Below are 22,499 nucleotides of genomic sequence, written 5' to 3' on the forward strand. Positions count from 1 at the left end.
TGATTGTATATTTAGAAAAAGCCATTGTCTCAGCCCAAAATCTCCTTAAGCTGATAAGCAACTTCAGCAAAGTCTCAGTATACAAAATCAATGTGCAAAAATCACAAGCATTCCTACACACCAATAATAGACAAACAGAGAGCCAAATCATGAGTGAACTCCCATTCACAATTACTACAAAGAGAATAAAATACCTAGGAATCCAACTTACAAGGAATGTGAAGGACCTCTTCAAGGAGAACTACAAACCACTGCTCAACACAATAAAAGAGGACACAAACAAATGGAAAATCATTCCATGCTCATGGATAGGAAGAATCAGTATCATGAAAATGGCTATACAACCCAAGGTAATTTATAGATTCAATGCTATCCCCATCAAGCTACCACTGACTTTCTTCACAGAATTGGAAAAAACTACTTTAAAGTTCATATGGAACTGAAAAAAAGCCCGCATAGCCAAGGCAGTCTTAAGCAAAAAAAAAAACAAAGCTGGAGGCATCATGGAGACTTCAAAATATACTACAAGGCTACAGTAACCAAAACAGCATGGTACTGGTACCAAAACAGATACATAGACCAATGGAACAGAACAGAGACCTCAGAAATAACACCACACATCTACAACCATCTGATCTTTGACAAAACTGACAAAAACAAGCAATGGGGAAAGGGTTCTCTATTTAATAAATTGTGCTGAAAAAACTGGCTAGCCAAATGCAGAAAGCTGAAACTGGATCCCTTCCTTACACCATATACAAAAATTAACTCAAGATGGATTAAAGACTTAAATGTAAGACCTAACACCATAAAAACCCTAGAATAAAACCTAAGCAATACCATTCAGGACATAGACATGGGCAAAGACTTCATGATTAAAACACCAAAAGCAATGGCAACAGAAGCCAAAATAGACACATGGGATCTAATTAAACTAAAGAGCTTCTGCACAGCAAAAGAAACTATCATCCAAGTGAACAGGCAACCTGTAAAATGGGAGAGAATCTTTGCAATCTACTCATCTGACAAAGGGCTAATATCCAGAATCTACAAAGAACTTAAACAAATTTACAAGAAAAAAACAAACCACCCCATCAAAAACTGGGCAAAGGATATGAACAGACACTTTTCAAAAGAAGATATTTATGCAGCCAACAAACATATGAAAAAAAGCTCATCATCACCGGTCATCAAAGAAATGCAAATCAAAACCACAATGAGATACCATCTCATGCCCATTAGAATGGAGATCATTAAGAAGTCAGGAAACAACAGATGCTGGAGAGGATGTGGAGAAACAGGAATGCTTTTACACTGTTGGCGGGAGTGTAAATTAGTTCAACCGTTGTGGAAGACAATGTGGCAATTCCTCAAGGATCTAGAACCAGAAATACCATTTGACCCAGCAATCCCATTACTGGGTATATACCCAAAGGATTATAAGTCATGCTACTATAAAGACACATGCACACATATGTTTATTATGGCACCTCCGTCGCCAAGGCCGGAGTCTAATGGCATGATCTCAGCTCACTGCAACCTCAGCCTTCAGGGTTTGGGCAATTCTCCTGCCTCAGCCTCCCAAGTAGCTGGGATTACAGGCGTGTGCCACCACGCCCAGCTAATTTTTTTGCATATTTAGTAAAGACGGGGTTTCACCATGTTGGCCAGGCTGGTCTTGAACTCCTGACCTCAGGTGATCCACCTGCCTCGGCCTCCCAAAGTGCTGGGATTACAGGTGTGAGACACCGCGCCCAACCTGAATATACACATCTTAAAAGCAAAAAGAATTGCATAATCTTCTTAAACTGCATTCAGTAGTCTTTTTGTTAGTGGTTCTATGGTAATGTTATTCGGAAATCATTATATGCACATTGTAGGATACAACTAATACGGAATGATATTAAGATCTCTAGGAGTCAAGATTCATTAAAAGTGGGTCAACCAGATCATGTGTGCCTCCAGATGTGATGCACTAGGAAAAACACAACACCTCTATGCAATATTACTGTCCACACAAAAAGTTGATAGGGGGGAACCTGAATGAAATCAAGCATCTAGATTTAACTATCAGCTTGCAGGAAATACAGGAAACAGAGTAAGTAAAATGACACTAGAGGAAGCATTGAGAACGTGGGACATTTTACAAGACAAATTACCCGTTTCCTTCAATAAGTAAGTTGCATGCAGAAAAAATAAGACAAGGAGAATTCCTGTCCATTACAAGAGACGTTAGATAAATAACAACCAAGTGCAATATGTAGACTCTGTATAGATTCTGATTGGAACACAGCCACATGTAAAAAGACATTTTTGAGACAATCTGGGAAACTAAAATATAGAATATGCATCTGAATATAATCAGGACTAGATGGCATTCAGGAATTATAGTTATTTATTCATAAGACAGTGGCACTGTGTTTCTATTCTCTAAAAATATAATTTCCTATTAGAGATGCACACTACAGTATAATATAATTTCTGGGATTTGCTTTCTAATACTCCAGCAAAAATGGAGGAAGAGAGAATAAATTAACAAGATTGATAAAATGCTGATGATTGTTCAAGTTAGATGATGAGTGATCATTATGGTACTCCTTCTACTTTTGTGTTATATTAAAATGTTTCCATAATAAAAAGATTTTTAAAATTTTATATATGCTTTCTCTTGTAGTTAGAAGGCCCATCTGGAGATTTCATTTCCTAAGAAATGAGAACCAAGTCTGTGAAGTTCATTTCCTCCTAACAATGGTTGATTCTTTCATCTTGGAACGCTTGAAACAATGAAATTGTCTTTCCTTCTACTGTTATGAAAGCAGTTCCTACGTTTTCTTTACTATTTGGCTTACTCACAGTTTCCTGTATTCACTCGTCTTTAAGTAGAGACATATTTATCCTTTATAAATAGGCACTGATAAAAGAAAAACTTCAGCCGAATTAAATGTAAAGGAATTTAATTGAGCAATGAATAATTCGTGAATTGGGCAGCCCCCAGAATCACAGCAGATTCAGACAGACTCCAGCGCAGCCATGTGGTGGAAGAAGTTTAATACACACAAAAAGGGAAATGACGTGCAGAAATCGGAAGTGAGGTACAGAACAGCTGGACTGGTTACAGATTGGTGTTTGCCTTATTTGAACACAGTTTGAACACTCAGCAGTGTATGAATGGTTGAAGTATGGCTGCTGGGATTGGCCAAGACTCAGCTATTGATACAGGTGCATACTCCTAGTTAGGTTTTCAGTCTTGTCTATCTATTAACCTAGGTTGCAGTTCGTCCACAAAGACTCAAATATAGAAGCAGGGAATCCTTCTCAGGCCACATTTAGTTCACTTTAACAACTCCCCCCTTTTGGTCATTTTCTCAATTTTGAGAGACTGACCAAAACTTTAATTATCAATGCCACTATCACCATTGTAAAAGTACTTATTTGGTTTTGAAACACACTGGGAGACAGTAGAACATTGAGTTTTGCAAAGGTAAAAACAAGTATGAGTAGAGGGACCCTTTATGGGTACCTTTTTATGCTGGAATATCCTATTTACAGGAGAAAAACAAAACCTAGTCTGTTCTATGATCTATGTGTTTCCATAAAGTCTTAGTTTGATTATGTCACATTTAGCATAAGTGACCCCATTTTAGTTTGGTTTGGCCTGTTGGGGCCTAGTGAATGAGCTTAGTCCAAAACAGTGGCCTCCCACAACTTTGTTTAAAAAAGATTCCCCCTTTTTGGTCAGGTTCTCACTTAGGTGAAAGTGTGACCAAAACTTAGGGCCTTAGTGCCACTCTCAGTTACCATCATTTTGGGTTTCCAGTCTCACCACGTCATTCATAGGTTATAGTAGCCTCATGGTTGCACATTTCTTTCAGCTCTTGTCTTTCCATTTGAAGAGAGACCATTTGGCATTCTAGAGGTGGCTGCATGCAAGATTTAAAACCTTCGAGAGAATACAGTGCACCAGGGAGACTATTATTATGACTCTCAGGAGGATAATGCCAAGAGTTTAGAGTATGCTCCTTACCCAGGGTACCCATAAACCAAACCACCTAAAATTAAATAGATTAAAGAATAAGCTGGATAAAGAGTCTACTTGCTTTAAGTAGTCTTTTCATTAATCATCTACAACTGAATTTTTATAATCTACATTTGATGTATTTCTCCATAGGCCACAAATGTCAGAAGCTGCACAGGTACTTTTCTGTTTAGCCAATTATATTATTTAGCATAACTTTCACAAGAGAATTTAAAGTCTGTTGTGTAACAATAGGCTTTACATTAGAATCTGCTATACAGCCTATCATGAGGGATACATTTCTAAGTATTGCCTCTTTTATTCTAAACCATGGAAAAAGGACCTAACAAATGATGTCCTTCTAGAAGAGTGAAGGCCTCCTGGCAATGTTCTATTTAACCCATGATGTGGGTTAAGAGGAGTTTTGACTAATTATGAGGCGACATATATACCATTAAAGTTTCTCACCTACGTTGGGCCTTCATCTTTTATCCATCAAAGTATAAAGTTATTCATGTACAAGGCTGGTGCAAAATCCTTCACGAATAAAAGTATACCCTATAAGTGCACATAATAGACCCCCTCGTCATTTCTATTGGCTGTAGAGGCATAAATAAGGAAAAAATATTCAAAGATAAGAGTCTCACAATAGTAGATGTCTTGATCCGTGATCTCAGGAAAAGCTGTTTACATCAAGGATGCCATCTTCTTCTGGGGAGAAACTTTCCTGGTTAGTTTTACCTTAAGGGTTCCAATGGGTGTACAGTTCCAAGAGTCTGGAGGGACCCTTCTCAGTTGTGAGATTATGAACTCAAAGTTCAAGGTTCCAAAGTTTTGTTGCAGTGTGGATGGCAAACACAGTCTTTCTCTGATGTTCTCAAAAGATCCAGTCTTCAGGTTCTAGATTGTGAAGCAGTTGATTATCCTCAGTGAACCAGAAAAACTTTCTTTACCTGGTGAAAATATACTGTGGCATAATAATTACTGTAGCATAAAAATGCATTAAAAATGACAGTTGAATGAACTCCCTTTATAAATGTTTAAATGACCCACTGGATAGCCAAACGTACCTGATACCCAAACGTACCTGAAGGTTTGTTGTCTTCCGAGGAATATGGAACCAAATATTGGTTTTAAACTATTTTTGAAATGTATAAGTCATTATATCAATATATTCAATTTGGATGATTTCATCTTTTCCATGATGAGTCATGGAATGCAGAGCCTTTAATAACAAAAGCTTTAAGGGCTCAGGAAGGACAAGATGGCCTTCCTGGTCTTCTATGAGTCTATGCTTAATATTGGACTTATGTCCTCTTGAATACCAGTTGTTTCTCCAATTTAAATTCATAGCACTTATAACTAATGGTTATCACAGGTAATTAGACTTAGACTATGGAATTCAAATTGTATATCTAATCAATTTCAGTATCGGCTGATTTAACATGAAAATCTTGGCAAAGTATTTTCTTGGTATTTAATTAATTTTTTGTTTTACTTGGGTTAGCAGTTCTATACAAGGAAGTTTGGTTATTTCTGTGATATACAATAACTTAACATAATAACTATAATTATGGTTGATAGTATAGACTCAGACATATTAGAATTTTATAAATCCTATACAGTTTTTTTGTTTGTTTTTGAGATGGAGTCTTGCTCTGTCACCCAGGCTGGAGTGCAGAGGCATGATCTTGCCTCACTGCAACCTCCGCCTCCTGGGTTCAAGTGATTCTTCCACCTCAGCCTCCCAAGTAGCTGGGATTACAGGCACCTGCCACCATGCCTGTCTAACTTTTTGTACCTTTAGTAGGGATGGGGTTTCACCATGTTAGCCAGGCTGGTCTCAAACTCCTAGCCTCAGGTGATCTGCCTTCCTCGGTCTCCCAAAGTGTTGGGATTACAGGCATGAGCCACCGTGCCTGGCCCCATACAATTTTAGAACATACATTAATATCATTCACTAAAATATAACCTGAAGATTGAACATTATTTTTATCTTGACAATGCTTCCCATGTAACTTAACATGTTAAATAATTCTGTTTACCTCTCTTTTGGATGCTTCAGGGGCCCTCTGTAGCATTCCAAATTTAGAGGTCAGAAAAGACCATTTTAAAGCTGAAATTTAATTTTGGGAAGCCTATTAAATATAAATATATATATAAAGTTTTAAAACACTTGATATTATGAACTAGAATTCCAGGTCACCGTAAGTCACTCATTTAGCCAAAATGATGACTCGAAAAATTTTTTAAAGGCAAAAACCTTTACTCATTGATAGAGGGAAGACTCAGCTTTCCAAACAATCTGTCTTTTGTCTTTCCTTCCTTTTTTTTTTTGATGGTGTATTTAAAAGGCAAACAAAACAAAAATCTTTCACTACCTTTTAATATTACATGAAAATCTTGTTCAAGAGAGAAAGCCAAATTTCACCCTTGCATTAGTGGACTATTAATGTCAACCCCAATTTTTAATAAAACCTCACAGACAAATCTATCTAATCTTAATCAGTTTGACCATAAGGTGAGATTTTCATAAACCTTTTATAACCCTTTACCAATTTTTATTAAAGAGCAGATTAGTGCTTTAAGAAAACCCTATTGTGCTTTTATTTTGATGTTCAATTTACAGAAAAACTGAACAATACACCATTAAATTTAGTCAATATTTTCACACATAGAATTTCTTTTACAAAGTTAATTTTTACAAACCTTCCACAACTTGTTCAAACCTTTAGCTTTATTCTATTTAATTTAAAACAATCCTTTAACCCATTAAGCTAGGTAAAAATTTACATTCCCATGCATTCTTATAATCTCTTAACAAAAACATGCTTAATTTTCCTCACACACCTTGCATGTAAACCTAGTTTTTCAGTAGTCTCAATCACATGTTATAATGGTAATTCTTAGCAACTTTCACTTTTGGTGCATAAATTTTCTATGAATCCTTTCACGACTTACACAGACCATCTACAACATGCTTGGTCTTTCTGACTTGTCCTAAACAACCGTCTTTTTAAACAACCAGTCATTTTACTTTAGGACAAGAATTTACTCTACAAGATCCTTTCTTATATAAAATCTCTTTTCTTTATAACCTTCTTTTCATAGCTAGGTGGCATGGCTAATTCCACATATCCCCAGACCTTATTTAGAATGTAATGTCTCCAAAATAAATTGAACAATTTTCAAAGGTCAAAGCAGTTTATGGCCTTAAAAATATTAAGCAAACCTAATATTTGACCTGCATAATTTAGACTAAATGTCTTTATTTTATCAATAATCTTTAAAGCTGTTTATATTTCCCAAAGATGACCAAAGTTACATGAACTAAAAGGCATTACAGTTTTCTTCTTTCAAAATATTTAAGCACTTATTTTTGTTTAAACCAATTAATTAGAGTTCTTTTATACAAACATTACACACACAACACATATGTAACTATACAGACAAACCAAAGATTACTACAGTAGTTGTAAGATTTTCCATTTGCCAGTTTTTAAGTTTCTTAATTAGATTACTGGCTTTGGGGTGGAGTCCTTGGAAGAACAGGGCCAAGAAAGGGTCTCTGGTGCCTCCTGTTTTTCCCAAGGAGTCCCAGGCTGTGAGAGCTTGAATATCCACTTTTAATTAAGCTGACTTTTAACCATAGCACTCTTTAATAAAGTCCTTTTAAGATTTCTTATTACCCGACTTTAGCCAGGCCAAAGAGCTGATATTTCTGGCTTTTAAACTTTACCCAAGGTAACCTCACAGATGCTCTGAGAAAGGAAAATTCAAGACAGTTCGTGGAGGGGAAGAGAATCAAAAAATGGCAAAGGTCACCCAAATATCAATCAAAAAGGCTCACCCCTAAGCTACAGATTGAACTCTGAACCCAGGCCACCATTGTGAAAAGAGAAAGCACAGCCATGTGGCTACAGGGTCAAGCTCCTAAGCACATAACTGACCAGTTTGCTGGGTCATCTTGAACAACAGGCTTATGAGGTTTTGGGCATACATTTTATCCTAACGTACCCCTCTTTATGACAGAACAATACAGAAAGACACACAAAGCACATCAGATTCACTACAGCTTAAGACAAGCCTCAGAATTCTTTTTCATATGAATCAAAACTTTACATGTGAGATAAGAGTAATTTTTACGATTCATTTAACCATTTTGCACAAAGAAAAAGAGGAAAAAATCCAGAAATCTGACTGGTAAGAAATTCTTACCCTTTTACTAGCATGCCAGGCTTCTGGGCTCTCTTTCCCTTTCCCTGAGAAGCCCTAGTGTCCCAGCTTGCCACACCATCGCCCTGGGGGCCAAGCTGCATCACAAAGGAAAATTATCTTTTTTCGTTTTGGCCAGAACAAAACACATATGATAAAACATAGACATTAGCCACTCTGCTTAGCACCCAGTATCAAACTGGTAAGGCTTAAATTTGCCTTCAGATGGCCCCTGTCATCTTTAATCCAACCTCCAACTAGGAATTTCAACACATGGTCTCTGGGCAAGATGGTTGCCCTGAGTAACAGAAAAGATAGGAAAGGAAAGGTAGAGAAAGAAAAGTATTGCCTGTGGCGAGGTGGGGAAGGTGAAGAGTTCAGGGAGGCTAGAGCAAGACCCACTCATTGCAATGACACTGAACTTTTCAGTTCAGGCGGCCACTTGTCAGTAGTGAAGGGATCTTTTCCAGCAATCCCATCAGCTCTCAAGTTTCCCCTTTTGGGGAAAAAAAGCTTCCCATGTCCCATGGTCCTGTACATGCCTAATACTGTCACCTACAGCCATCAGCAAAAAGTACAAGACAGATTAATCAAAAGAGAATAGCAGTTAACATCCCATAGTGCCAAACCTGTTCTTAACTGAAAGAGACTTTACTGAGAGCCCTCATTTTTAAACACACTTCATTGCATTGTTGTTCATTTGGAACATTCCACTGTAAGTTATCTTTAGTAAGATTTTGCCATTTCTCTAAGACTATGCTGCCTCCCAGGCCTAATGTATAAGCTGGAAGGAACTTAGTTTTCCAGAAATTAAGGATCTCATTTTAACCTAAAATATTGGCTTGATTCTCAGGGTCTCTTGATTAACTGAGCCAATGATTTTTCCTACCTAAGCATGCAAGAAAAATGAAACAAAGGGGTAGAACATAAAAATCCCTGTGAATTTTCAAAAGCCAAGTTTTATAACCCCTGTAATATTACTGCTTACTATCAGTTCCTTTCTGAACCAGTCAGGTGTAAGAGACCTCTAACTGGATCCAAGCCAATTAATTCCCAGATCAAATCCATTCCTGGACCCAGCTCAGTTTCTGTCGTGACTTCCAAACCCTGTTTGGATCAGAAATTTGCTCAAAGAAACTTGGAGAGCTCAAAACACAAATCCATGGAGCTCTGAAATCCAAGAGAGAGCTTACCCACGATCCCCAGCTGCTCTGAGAGATCAGTGAACACAAGTGGGTCCTGCAGGTACCTTGCTTGTTCAGTTCACTCAGCGCTCCTGGGGTCGATAGAAGCTCTACTTCAGATCCCATTTCTGACACCATCTGATAAAAGAAAAACTTTAGCCAAATTAAATTTAAAGGAGTTTAATTGAACATTGAACAATTTGCAAGTCAGGTAGCCCCCAGAATCACAGCAGATTCACAGAGACTCCAGCGCAGCCACCTGGTGGAAGATTTATAGACAAAAAAGGGGAAATGATATACAGAAATTGGAAGTAAGGTACAGAACAGCTGGACTGGTTACAGATTGATGTTTTCCTTGGTTGAACACAGTTTGAACACTCAGTAGTGTATGAATGGTTAAAGTACGGCTACTGGGACTGGCCAAGTCTCAGCTATTGACACAGGCACATACTCCCAGTTAGGTTTTCAATCTTGTCTACCTATTAAGCTAGGTTGCAGTTCTTCCACAAGAACTCAAATATAGAAGTACAGAATCCTTCTCAGGACATATTTAGATCACTTTAACAGCACATATAGGCAGTCCTCACTGTGCAGAACTGTGTAGTATAAGACTGAAAAACCCTGCAATTAAGCAATCAATAATTAATGGGAAAAATTATAGTTATTCATAACCTTTGAAGTTTTTTGTTAAAACATTAAAAATCATTTTACTGCCAATTATAACAGTATGGGAAACCACATAGGAAAGGCATATAAAAAAAGTAAAACCAATTATTAATTTAGTATACTATACATTTTTTTTAAGAGATGAGGTCTCACTATGTTGCCCAGGTTGGTTTCAAACTCCTGGCCTCAAGCAATTCTCCCACCTCAGCCTCCTAAGTAGATGGGAGTACAAGTGCATGCCACTGTGCCTGGCTTAATGTATATACTTTAAAATGTCAAAAATATTGAGGATTAAAGTGTTTTGCTTCTTTGTAAAAAAAAAAATTTCATTTTTCTCTGAGGGTGGAGGAGAAATTAATGTACATCCAACCTAGGTTGAGCCCTCTAACAAGCAACCCCAGGACACTTGGAGATTCACATTTTCATGTCTAACCTTAACAAATATTTTCGTCATTGCTTTTGCAAAGTCATATCTCATTTCTATTGTTTCCAACTTATTATATGAAGTGGGCACCTTTTCTATGCCTTGGCAAACTGTCATAACTCTTAAGTTTGGATCAGCTTCTAATATTTTAACTTTTGCATTTTCAACATCCTGAAATATCTCTGACAATTCCTTTTCTTTTCTTTTTTTTTTTTTTTTTTTTGAGATGGAGTTTCATTCTGATCGCCCAGGCTGGAGTGCAGTAGCACGATCTCGGCTCACTGCAACCTCCGCCTCCCAGGTTCAAGTGATTCTCCTGGCTCACCCTCCCGAGTAGCTGGGATTACAGGCACCCGCCACCACGCCCAGCTAATTTTTGCATTTTTGGTAGAGACAGAATTTCACCATGTTGGCCAGGCTGGTCTCAAGCTCCTGACCTCAGGTGATCCACCCGCCTCGGCCTCCCAAAGTGCTGGGATGACAGGCGTGAGCCACCGCGCCCGGCCGGAATTCTCTGCAGTTTTTAAATGATTCCCTATGGGCTCCTAGCTGGACACTGGACACAGCCTGATTTTATATAAGGTCTTTGTCATAATATTGACAATAGGGTTTACCACACTAAATCAGTGGTTTTCAAAAACTTTAGTATATTTTAGCAATGGTTATTGAGCTTTTCTCAAGAAAAATCATACTGAAACCAAAACTATTCTGGAGTATAGGAGTAGGCATACACGACCCAGAATCCTGTCCCCTAGGCCTCTCCCTCAGCTCCTGAGGTTGTCCCCAAACAGCTCCAAAAACACAGTAATTTGCAGATATCTGCACTCCATAGATCAAAAGTCTGTGGTTAATAAAGTACAGTAAAAACACCTACACACCATGATGCAGATCAAGTAGGATGGGACACATGGGTTCTGCCCAGTGTACTGGTACCTCAAAATCATCTCATCCCTCTAATTCTGTTTCTCTGTTGCAGACCACTGATTAGGATCCAGTGTTACTCTCCACCCATCCTTCTAAACAGATGCCTCAAATTATTTTTGCCTCTCAGCCCCCACCTTGAACATGGCTTTGATTCCACTTTTCAACATCCAACTTCAGTAGCAACTCCAAGTCCTGCCTGGACCTACCAGACAACAGCCCTGTAATCAAGAGGTATCATGCACGGGCCAAGTGCAATGGCTCACACCTGTAATCTGAGGCTGAGGCAGGTGGCTTGCCTGAGGTCAGGAGTTCGAGACCAGTCTGGGCAACATGGTGAAACCCCAGTTCTACTAAAATACAAAAAATTATATTTTAGTGGCATGGCAGCATGCATCTGTAATCCCAGCTACTTGGGAGGCTGAGACAGGAGAATCGCTTGAACCCGGGAGGCGGAGGTTGCAGTGAGCCAAGATCATGCCATTGCACTCCAGCCCGGGCAGCAGAGCAAGACTCCGTCTGGGGGAAAAAAAAAAAAAAGAGAGGTATCACACATGGTTCCACACATATCTAATTTGTGTTAGTATTTCTCTCTTCACGTGCCTTTTGCTCTGTTAGCCTCTCTTAAACGATCTTTGTTCTAAAGTCTTCATGTCCTGAATTACTTCCTTGCCCTCTTTACAGGATCAAAACTAGCTGCTGGCACTGGTTTGCAGTAACAATGAGATCTGGCTTTTAAGTTGGCTGTCAATAATGTTTTGGTCATGTCATTACGAGCATGATTCCCCGTAACCTAATCTGAGAAGGCAGACAGCAGAGAGAATGGGCGGTGGACTGGAACACAGAAGGAAGCAGATTAGAAAGGAAAGAAAACATCCTCTTGTAAAGCTTTCCATAATGCTATTTTTATCTTTATAAAGATGCATGAGAGGAGAAGGAGGAGAAAGAGGAAAGGGGGAAAACTTAATGGAAAGATTTTATCAGAAAGAGAAGGAACAAATGCCCTCGTAAATACTTTCTGGAAATTTGGGAAGGTTACTATGAATGTGGCTTTGCATGCATCTGTGTACGTGTGTGGCTATTCCTTCACTTTTCTCGGTGCCCCCAACACCAAAAACAGTCTGACCTCACACCTCCCATAAATATAAAATTTACTTGGAAAATTCCATCAAAGTTTAAAATATATATTTGTGTATTCTTGATTACTAATAATTACCAGCTGATCATCCAATTCAAAAAGTTGTTCCAGGTAAGTTTCAGACAATCTTCGAATGTTTGATTTCATTGATGGAGCAATGCACATATCCCTTTAATAACATCATAAAATACAGTCAAAATTAATTTCATTAATTAGTTAGTTAGTTCCATAATTAAATCAGTGATTCTTGTAGGTGGAATGAAAGGGAGGAGAAGGAAAACACATTTCCCCTTAGGAGAAGCAGATCAGAATCACCTGGAGGACTTTTTCAAACTACTCTCGCAAGATATTGTTGTGTCCCCCAAAGGAGGATATGCCTCCCTTTCCTCTTTCCCAACTTGAAATAAACTGGCCCTATGAACACGTTACTGATGAGAATACACCGTATTTCTCAGCTTGAGAACCAGTGGGCAAATTATTCAGGTTTGCGTCTTTGAAACTGAAAAGGCTGTGGAGGGATTCCTTAACAATCTTGAGATTGGAAGCATTCATTGGCAAGACCTTATTTTGTTACTGTACAATAAAAGTTTTCCTTCAAAATAAAATATTTCCCTATCACAAATCAAAACAATACTTACCAAAGAAGATTCTGAAGACCACTTTTGATTATAACCATGATCATTCCCTCTAAATACCTCAGCGGATCCTCAGGACATGTAACAAGTATACCACATAACAGTGCCTAGGGAAAAAAAGGGAAATGGCATCAATGTTTCTGAATTTTCATGTTTTTACTAAGCAGCAGGTAACTTTTTATTGTTCAATTTGTTTTGGGTTTTTCTGTTTTTTAATTATTTATTTCTATAGGTTTTTGGGGAACAGGTGGTGTTTGGTTACATGAGTAAGTTCTTTAGTGGTGATTTGTGAGATTTTGGTGCACCCATCACCTGAGCAGTGTACACTGAACACAATTAGTAGTCTTTTATCCCTCAAACCCCTCCCACCCTTTCCCCCAAATCCCCAAAGTCCATTGTATCATTCTATGTCTTTGCATCCTCATAGTTTAGCTCCCATTTATGAGTGAGAATGTACAATGTTTGGTTTTCCATTCCTGAGTTACTTCACTTAGAATGATGGTCTCCAGTTCCATCCAGGTTACTGTGAATGCCATTAATTAGTTCCTTTTCATGGCTGAGTCATATTGCATCATATATATATGATGTGATATATATATCTCACAATTTCTTTATCCAATCATTGATTGATGGGCACTTGGGCTGGTTTCATATTTTTGCAATTGTGAATTGTGCTGTTATAAATGTGTGTGCAAGTATTTTTTTGTATAATAACTTATTTTCCTCTGGGTAGATACCCAATAGTGGGATTGCTATCCCACTACTGATCAAATGGTAGTTCTACTTTTAGTTCTTTAAGGACTCTCCACACTGTTTACTAGTTTACTTTTTTTTTGAGCAGAGTCTCACTCTTGTCGCCCAGGTTGGAGTACAATGGTGCTATCTCGGCTCACTGCAACCTCCACCTCCTGGGTTCAAGCGATTCTCCTGTCTCAGCCTCCTGAGTAGTTGGGATTAAGGCATCCAACACCACGCCCAGCTAATTTTTCTATTTGTGGTAGAGACAGGGTTTCACCATGTTGGCCAAGCTGGTCTTGAACCCCTGACCTCAGGTGATCCGCCTGCCTCAGCCTCTGAAAGTGCTGGGATTACAGGCATGATCCACCATGCCCAGCCTAGTTTACATTTTCACCAGCAGTGCAGAAGTGTTCCCTTTTCACTGCATCCATGTCAACATCTATTTTTTTTTTTTATTTTTTGATTATGGCCATTCTTGCAGGAGTAAGGTGGTATCACACTGTGGTTTTGATTTGCATTTCCCTGATCATTCGTGATGTTGAGCATTTTTTCATGTTTGTTGGCTATCTGTATATGTTCTTTTGAGGACTGTGTATTCATGTCCTTAGCCCACTTTTTGATGGGATTGCTTTTTTCTTGCTAATTTGTTTGAGTTCTTTGTAGATTCTGAATATTAGTCCTTTGTTGGATGTATAGATTTTCGCCTACTCTGTGGGTTGTCTGTTTACTCTAGCAGCAGCAAACTTTTTCTTATACAGTTAAAAAGTCAAATAATGTGACAGTTTTAAAGTAAATGTGTTTTTACATACCCCTCTGTATTTATTCAGTGTTAATATTCTGCTAAAGTAAAACAAAAATGCAGTTGATCTTGCCTCTTTCTAAAAATCCATCATAAACAATACAATAAAGTCACTGTACCATGAGGGTTTGCATTATGTGAGGAGTAAGTTCTTTATAGCCAATCTGAAGACATAACTATGATGCTTTACATCAGGGGTTTCTAGCCTTTTAAAGTATGAGAAGCTCATTGGGGTTTGGGGGGGGGTTGTTTTGTTTTATTGTTTTGTTTTGTTTTTGTTTTGCCAAAAAGTTCCTTAGACCCAATCATCAAAGAGATTGAGAAAATCCACCATTAAAATAAGTGAATTTAAGAACTCTTAAAAATACATTTGTATTTTATCATTCACAACATCTACAGAGTATACACATTTGAAAAATTGTAGCTCAGTACACATAGGTGGGAAACAATGGACTTGCTGGATCTAAGATACTGTTTAAAGCACATATATGGAACTCGTAAAGTCGCTGCTGTCACATTTTCCTTATGAGGTCCCCCCAAAAGAAGAAACTTCTTGTTAAAAGTGTCTGCAAGATATACAGAATTACTGATGTTTTCTCCATTTGAGACAGATGAAAAGGTCTGCAGCACACTTCCCACAGAAACGACCTGGAATTCTCCATTGGCATTTCTCTTTCCCTTTGTTGTCCACTGTTTTCTGGTGGGGTCTAGTGTGCATGTTGGGGGTGGTCGGGATGCTTCAGACCCACTCCTGCTGGCTTTTTCTCTTGATCCTCTATTTCCAGAACAAAATAACTCCATCACTTGAGTTACACAGAGCAGTCCGCCCTACCTCCATAGGCCAAGTGTCAGCAGATCTAGGCCTGGGGTCTTGTCTTAGACTCTCAGCAATTCTCATACTGTTCCTCCAAAACTAAAAAGGGTAATTTCTCCTAATTGGACCCTGGATAATAACAATCTCCCCCTTTGCAATAGCTCCATGCTCCTCTTCTTAGTGTACAGCCTGCAAGCAGGAAGCTCAGTCCTTTAGAGAATGGCAGAATGGTAAGATTTAGATCCCTCTCCCTCTCCAGCTCTGCCTTCAGACCAAGCCCATACTAACTGCTTAGACGTGCTCAGCCACCTGCAGACTGACTTCCTTTTCCCCCAAACCAAGAGACTATAGTTGCACAGGAGACTAACGGTCTCACCACTATTGCAACCTGAATTTGAACAGTCATCTATTACCTAAAGAGCCAGCAAGAGTGGGTCCTACAGGGACCTAACAAAAAGGGCTGAAGCCATCTATTATCTGGAGGCCAATCAGACTTCCCACAGCTCCCTCAATATCCTTGGTGAAAAGCCCATCTGCTCTCCAGCACTTCTGTGCCTGGGTCTCCAGAGTACTGAGTTTTTGTACTCCTCACTCTACATCCTTTTCTCCATCTTATTCTGGCACCCTGAGGACATCTACATCAGAATCACCTGGAGAATGAATTTGTCTCTGAGAATAGGGCCTAGAAACCTGCATTTTACTGAGCTCCCCAGGTGATTCCTATGCATACTGATGTCTGAGAATGTGTGCCTAAATGAAGTTCAGCTTTATGGTACATTTTTTAAAAAGTTGAGATCTGGTTAATGTATGTTAGAAATTGATTATATATATTTCCAAGCTCCACTTATAATAAACTACTTTTCCTGAAAAGCTATCCTGCAGAAGTCAGGTTGAGAGGATAAGTCTCTGAAATGCTAATAAAGGCATATGGAACTAGCAGAGGTGAAATGCACACTTTTCACATAGGAAATCTCACTGTTGGCCAGGTGTGGTGGTTCATGCCTATAATCCCACCACTTTATGAGACCAAGGTGGGAGGTTTGCTTGAAGACAGGAGTTCAGGACTACCTTGGGCAATACAGTGAGACCCCATCTCTAAAAAATACAAAAATTGTTTTAAAAATTAGCTGAGCATGGTGGCATGCACCTGTAGCCCTAGCTACTTGCTAGGTGGGAGGTGGGAGGATTGCTTGAGCCCAGGAGTTCAAGGCTGCAGTGAGTTATTATCACAACACTGTACTGCAGCCTGGGTGGCAGAGAAAGACCTTGTCTCAAAAAATAATAATAGAGAAAGAAATCTCACTGTTTGTCTTTTTCCCTTGGACAAAATAGCACAGCATGATATTTTTTGTATTAATGAGGGAACAGTGCATAGCTACATGCCAATAAGACAGCACAGTTAGTGAATCAATAGCTTTTTCCCTGCCCAGTGAAAATAAAAATCACAAAACCATTAACTTAGTCTTTATTGTAAGCAGAAGCAAAAGAAACATTCCCACAAGATTAATGTTTGACTCTCAAAAACATTAATCAGGGCCTTATTATTAATAATATTCTCAGTAAAAACTTACACAATCAAGGACAAAAAAGTCCATGAGTTAATTATTGGATTAGCTCTCTCAAGCTTGTAAATTCACAAAGCAATTACGTAATCCTCACTTTCTTTTGGCTCTACTTCCCTACACTCAGTTCCCAATATTTCTCATCTATTCTGAAGGATGTTCTGGGTCCTAAGGACAAACATGGGTTTAACCAGGACTGTTGCTTCCACTCCTTTCTCCTGCTACCTATCTTTCAAAGAGCAAGATAATGCAAAGCGTGGAGTCCACTTGGTTTAAGTCTGGGATCTGCAATCTTCTACCATGCAACCATTGACAAATTACGTCTCTGTTTCTGTTTCCTTAAAAAAGGGGGATAATAAAGGTTCATACGCTATAGGGCTATCATGAAAATTAAAAACTGCTTTGAACAGTGTCTAGCACAAAATAGACACTCAACAGATAATGACAACAAGCTATTACATATATATATATATATATATATATATATATTTTTTTTTTTTTTTTTTTGAGACAAGGTCTTGCTCTGTAACCCAGGCTGGAGTGCAGTGGCACAATCAACTCAGTGTAATCTCAAGCTCTTGAGCTCAGGCAATCCTCCCACCTCAGCCTCCCAAGGAGCTAGGACTACAGGCAATAGCCCCCAAACTCACTTAATTTTGTTGTTGAAATGGAGTCTCACTCTGTTGCCCCGGCTAGTCCTGAACTCCTGGCCTTAAGTGATCTTCCTTCCTCTCAGCCTCCCAAAGTGCTGGGATTACAGGCATGAGCCACTGTGCCTGGTCCGTCACCATTTTTAACCATTCTGCTGTTAATTATCACCTTCATTAGAGGAAAACACTTGGACATAGAGAAAAGAAATTGAAAATATTCCCGTATACCACTCAAAGTCCAGTGTGATGACTGACAGAGAAAGACAGAGACTGACTCTGACTTAAACCACACCTAATGGAAGATGTTAGGACAAAAGCATTTAGTGGAAAATGGCTAGGAGAGAACTGAATAGACCAATAGTTCAAATATAAATAGCAAGATAGTAACTATTATAACCCTTGGTGGACACACAAAAACAAATGTAAGACACTTAAGAGAGCAAGTATTGTTTAGCTTTTTAGATACTCAGATAAACATAGTGAAATATGCTGAGGGCTGAAATAGTAATATTATAATATAAAAAATAATTACTCCAGAAGTACAGAGATAAAAGTGATTATCAAATACTTGGGGAGCCTTCAGCAGGTGAAGAAACAGAAAAACATTGTTCAAAGTCCCTTCCATTTCCCTATCCCCTACCCCAACCTCTGAAACATATCTAAAGCAGTATCTCACAAATGATCGCCATCCCCCTGTGGGATGGAGATGGAGGTAGCACGCTGTTGTTTTGGGAGATATCTTAATTTGTATTTATGGAAGTTAGTAAGTTACAATTTTGAAAATAAAGGGGCTTTTATGTCTTTTTAACATTGAAATAGATGGTGTCAAAATTTTATTTTAGAAACTCTATAAATGAATATTCCGGAAGATTACTGAGAGAGGCCAACTAGCTTCAACATTCAGATGAGACCCCAGGAAGAGGAAGATGCCCCTCAGGACCAGACTTGAAGGGGGTTTTTTTTGTTTTTTTCCTTTTTTTTTTTTTGTTAGACTTGAAGGTTTTTAAAGCAGATTGGACAGGACAGGTGAGGAGCAGCAGGCTCTATGAGGTAAGAGTGAGACAAGGGACTCTGATACCTGCCGGACTGGGCCTGTCCCAGTGGGGAAGCAGTCCCAGCCGTCTCATCCCCTCTAAGAAAATTGTTATTGGAAAAATAATAAATCATGTGCTTTTCTTTGTTTAGTGTCCTGTGGATTTACCTCAGGAACTACATGTGTAAACTGCCTGGCTGGGCTGAGGGAATTCAGCAAAGATAACTGTCCTCCGGCAAAGCCACAACCTTCCTGCCCAAGGTCCAGCAAAATGAGTTAGTGTATCCAGCTCCTCCTCTCCTAAATGGGCAGGGCAGTCCCTTGCTCAAGAATCAGTAATTCCTGATTCTTGCATCTCTGATAAATACGTGCAGCAATTAGTCTCTTAAAAAAAAATACCTGGCCCAGCACGGTGGCTCACGCCTGTAATCTCAACACTTGGGAGGCCAAGACAGGCAGATCACAAAGCCAGGAGATTGAGACCGTCCTGGCTAACACGGTGAAACCCTGTCTCTACGAAAAATACAAAAAATTAGCCAGGCATGGTGGCAGGCGCCTGTAGTCCCAGCTACTCAGGAGGCTGAGACAGGAGAATGGCAGGAACCCAGGAGGCGGAGCTTGCAGTGAGCCGAGATCGTGCCACTGTACTCCAGTCTGGGCGACAGAGCAAGACTCTGTCTCAAAAAAAAAAAAACCTGATTGGCAACTTAATCTTGAAAGAAACATAAAACATAAAAACTTCTCAGAAAAATCATAATTACCAAAAAAAAACAACAACATTGGCTTTAAAACCATGATTTGTAGATTGAGGACCCCCTCTGCTGAACAGATCTGGTTTTGCAAACTCTTTTCATCTTCCCTAAATGCTAAACTGAAATTGGAGCTCACCATTTGAAAAGTACTTTCTTCCTCTCAGATACAATCACTAGGTGTATCTGCTTAATGTTTTTGTAGACCATAATATCTAACTCATCTTTGGTCCCTGTGGGGCAGTCCTTGTTTGTCCGTAAACAATGTACTGACTTCTACCTAGTAGAAAATTGAGGGAGAAACCAGGGTTTCTATGTTATTTCTGGATGACCCACTGTCCGAAGGTCTACCAATAAGGCTTTATTCATTTATGTGAGCTCCTATCTTAATAATCTCTTTCAAAACACAAATGCCTTTGGGAAGGAGTATATCCAAAAATAGAGGGCACATTAAGCTAATTCCCACAGTGGTGGAAAGAGTATCTCAGAGTTCTGAGAGACAGAAATGAAGAATACAGGGAGAGTGAGGGATTGGAAGGCAATATTTAGTTTTCCTACAATTTCTACCTATCTTCAGGTGACTTAAAAAAAAAAACCTCTGAATTTCTAAAATATATTTTTCCTGAATCTTAATGATGAAATGTAAATATCTTCATCTCTATTTCTCCAAGATAGATTTCTATGAAAATATAGAATCAAAAGGTATATATTACAGATCTTCATACATATCTCAAAACTGTTTTCCCAAAAGGTATTATCAACGTATAATCTCATCCCAAATGGATAAATGCTCAGAGAGCTCAGGAGACAAGCTCAGGCTAGAGACAGCCTCAGAGTCACAGCTCCAAGTGGTTGAAGCCATTGAGGTGTTTTCAACTAGCACGTGGTAGAGACCCAGCAAATATTTGCTGATAGAATGTCCTAGTGTATCCCCCTCAGCTGACCACTCTTGCTGTTCCCCGACAAAAAAGACTGGCTGGTGTCAAGAGCCTCATCTGTTCAAAAAATTAAGTTACTTGTTTAACTTGAATTGAACATAGAATCCAGTAGTCTTTAAGCTGGGCATGTGAATCTCCAAGAGCCCACAAAGACTTTTGAAGGATTACATGGGCAAGAATAGTATAACGGAGTCCACTTTCAGATCCTCACCTTTCCTACGCAGGTTGGCCTTCTATATCCATGGGTCCTGCATCCATAGATTCAATCAACCACAGACCAAAAATATTTGAAAAAAAGTTTCATCTGCACTAAACACATACAGAATGTTTCCTCTTGTCATTATTCCCTAAATGAAACAGTATACCATCTACTTACATAGCATTTACATTGTATTAGATATAAGTAATCTAAAGATGATTTAAAGTATAGAAGAGGATGTGTATAGGTTATATACAAATGCCATGCCACTTTTTATCAGGAATTTGAACATTCTCCAACGTCAGTCTCCAAGGAAGGTCTTGGAACCAATCCCCCATGGATACTGAGGGATTACTGTATTCTTTACTTAAATTGATCTGCCTGAGGACACAGTTTGCTATTTTCTTTTCCTACTTTTCTCTTTCACAATGGCTCTTCCTCCCACTCTAGAAAATAAAGCCCTCTATCACATCCATCTGGAATCTTACTATAAAGAAAACTGAAGCAGAGAGATTTGGAAATTTTCTCAGTCACCCAGTTAACAATTGGTGAAGCCTAGAATCAAACTTAGGCAATTTTTTTTTTTTCTGTAAAGACAGTCTCTCACTATGTTGCCCAGGCTAGTTTCAAACTCCTGGCCTCAAGCAATCCTCCTGCCTCACACTGCCAAAGTGCTGGAATGACAGTCATGAGCCATCATGTGGGGCCTAGGAAGGTCTTACAAATAAGAAATAATCCCCTCATCTTGCTTCAGATGCTTTAGGTTTCAAGTAACAAACTCAACTTAATATGGACTCTATTAGCTCCTACAAGAAATTCAAAGGTAGATGAAGCTTCAGTGTGGGTTTAATCCAGTGGCTCACTGATGTCACTAGGGCCTGGTTTCTTTCCATTTCCCCAATTGGCCTTTTGTGGAATCTACTTCATGCTAAAATTCTCTCTCCTTGTGGCCACACAGGTAATTGCCAATGTTCCCAGGATTAAGTGCTTCCCCATCAACATCCAGAGAGGGTATATCCAACCAGCATCCTGATCCAAATCAGCTTGGATTACATATTGCCCTCCCCCATGACCCTATACCTTCTGCCTCCCTGTCATCACAAACATAATGGCCAGGGAAACTGAATGCACCGGTTGTTGCAAGCCAGTTGGGGTCCAACCCCAGAGATGGGGATAGACAGTTTTCTTGAAGCAAATGGGCTAGGTGAGGAAAGAGACAGCATATAGAATAAGAATGTAGGAAATATTAGGAAGAGGGAAGTAGATGCTATGTAGACAACTTGTAAATGCCCAGTAGACATCTGCTCCTGGAGAACATGGGAAAGGAAGAAGAAAAGGGAGTAATTACAGTAATTGAGATCCACTTACTGAGTGATGCTGTTGTGATCTATATCTTTTTAGAGACTGCTTTGAGATCTAACTTGATCTGACTCCCCTTATATGAACAAGCCAAGTATGGCAGATTGTATTTTCCACAATGGCCATGATAGTATCTCCCATCCTCCATGTACTTTTTGCAATGTGCCTTTGTTATACCTCCCATCATGAAATGGGTTCCACGTTCCCTCCCCTTGAATCTAAGTGAAAATAATGTTGACTTCCAAACCTAGATCATAAATAATGGTATAACTTCTACCTGGTTCTCTCTGGGGAGGTTTGGTCTTAGAAATCAGCTACCATACTGTGAGGAAGTCTAAGCAGCCCATGGGCAGGTACAGATGAAAAGGAACCAAGCCTACTGGTTCACAGTCCTGGCTGAACTCCCAGCCAACAGCCAGCACCAACTTGCTAGGCATGCAAAAGAAGATATCATCTTAAA

The 22,499-nt window shown here is 39.1% G+C and overlaps 1 protein-coding gene across 20 annotated transcripts in view; it reads right to left on the reverse strand.

Annotated features, from left to right (window-relative positions):
* FBXL13 (F-box and leucine rich repeat protein 13) overlaps window positions 1-22,499 on the reverse strand; it is a 277,460-nt gene that overhangs the window by 245,454 nt on the left and 9,507 nt on the right. For 11 of the 20 annotated variants that reach the window (XM_054559621.2, XM_054559624.2, XM_009243104.4 and 8 more), the window contains exons 2-4: window positions 13,202-13,305; window positions 12,642-12,732; window positions 9,424-9,552 (exon numbers count right to left, since the gene is read on the reverse strand). In XM_054559621.2, the coding sequence (XP_054415596.1) occupies window positions 9,424-9,552; window positions 12,642-12,732; window positions 13,202-13,305 (324 nt within the window). Of the gene's footprint in view, window positions 1-4,662; window positions 4,969-9,423; window positions 9,553-12,641; window positions 12,733-13,201; window positions 13,306-22,499 lie in introns of those variants that run through there. The other 9 variants (XM_054559623.2, XM_054559618.2, XM_054559619.2 and 6 more) reach the window with 3 other exon arrangements.

The sequence above is a fragment of the Pongo abelii genome, chromosome 6, assembly GCF_028885655.2.
Source record: "Pongo abelii isolate AG06213 chromosome 6, NHGRI_mPonAbe1-v2.0_pri, whole genome shotgun sequence".
NCBI classification, from domain to species: Eukaryota; Metazoa; Chordata; class Mammalia; order Primates; family Hominidae; genus Pongo; species Pongo abelii.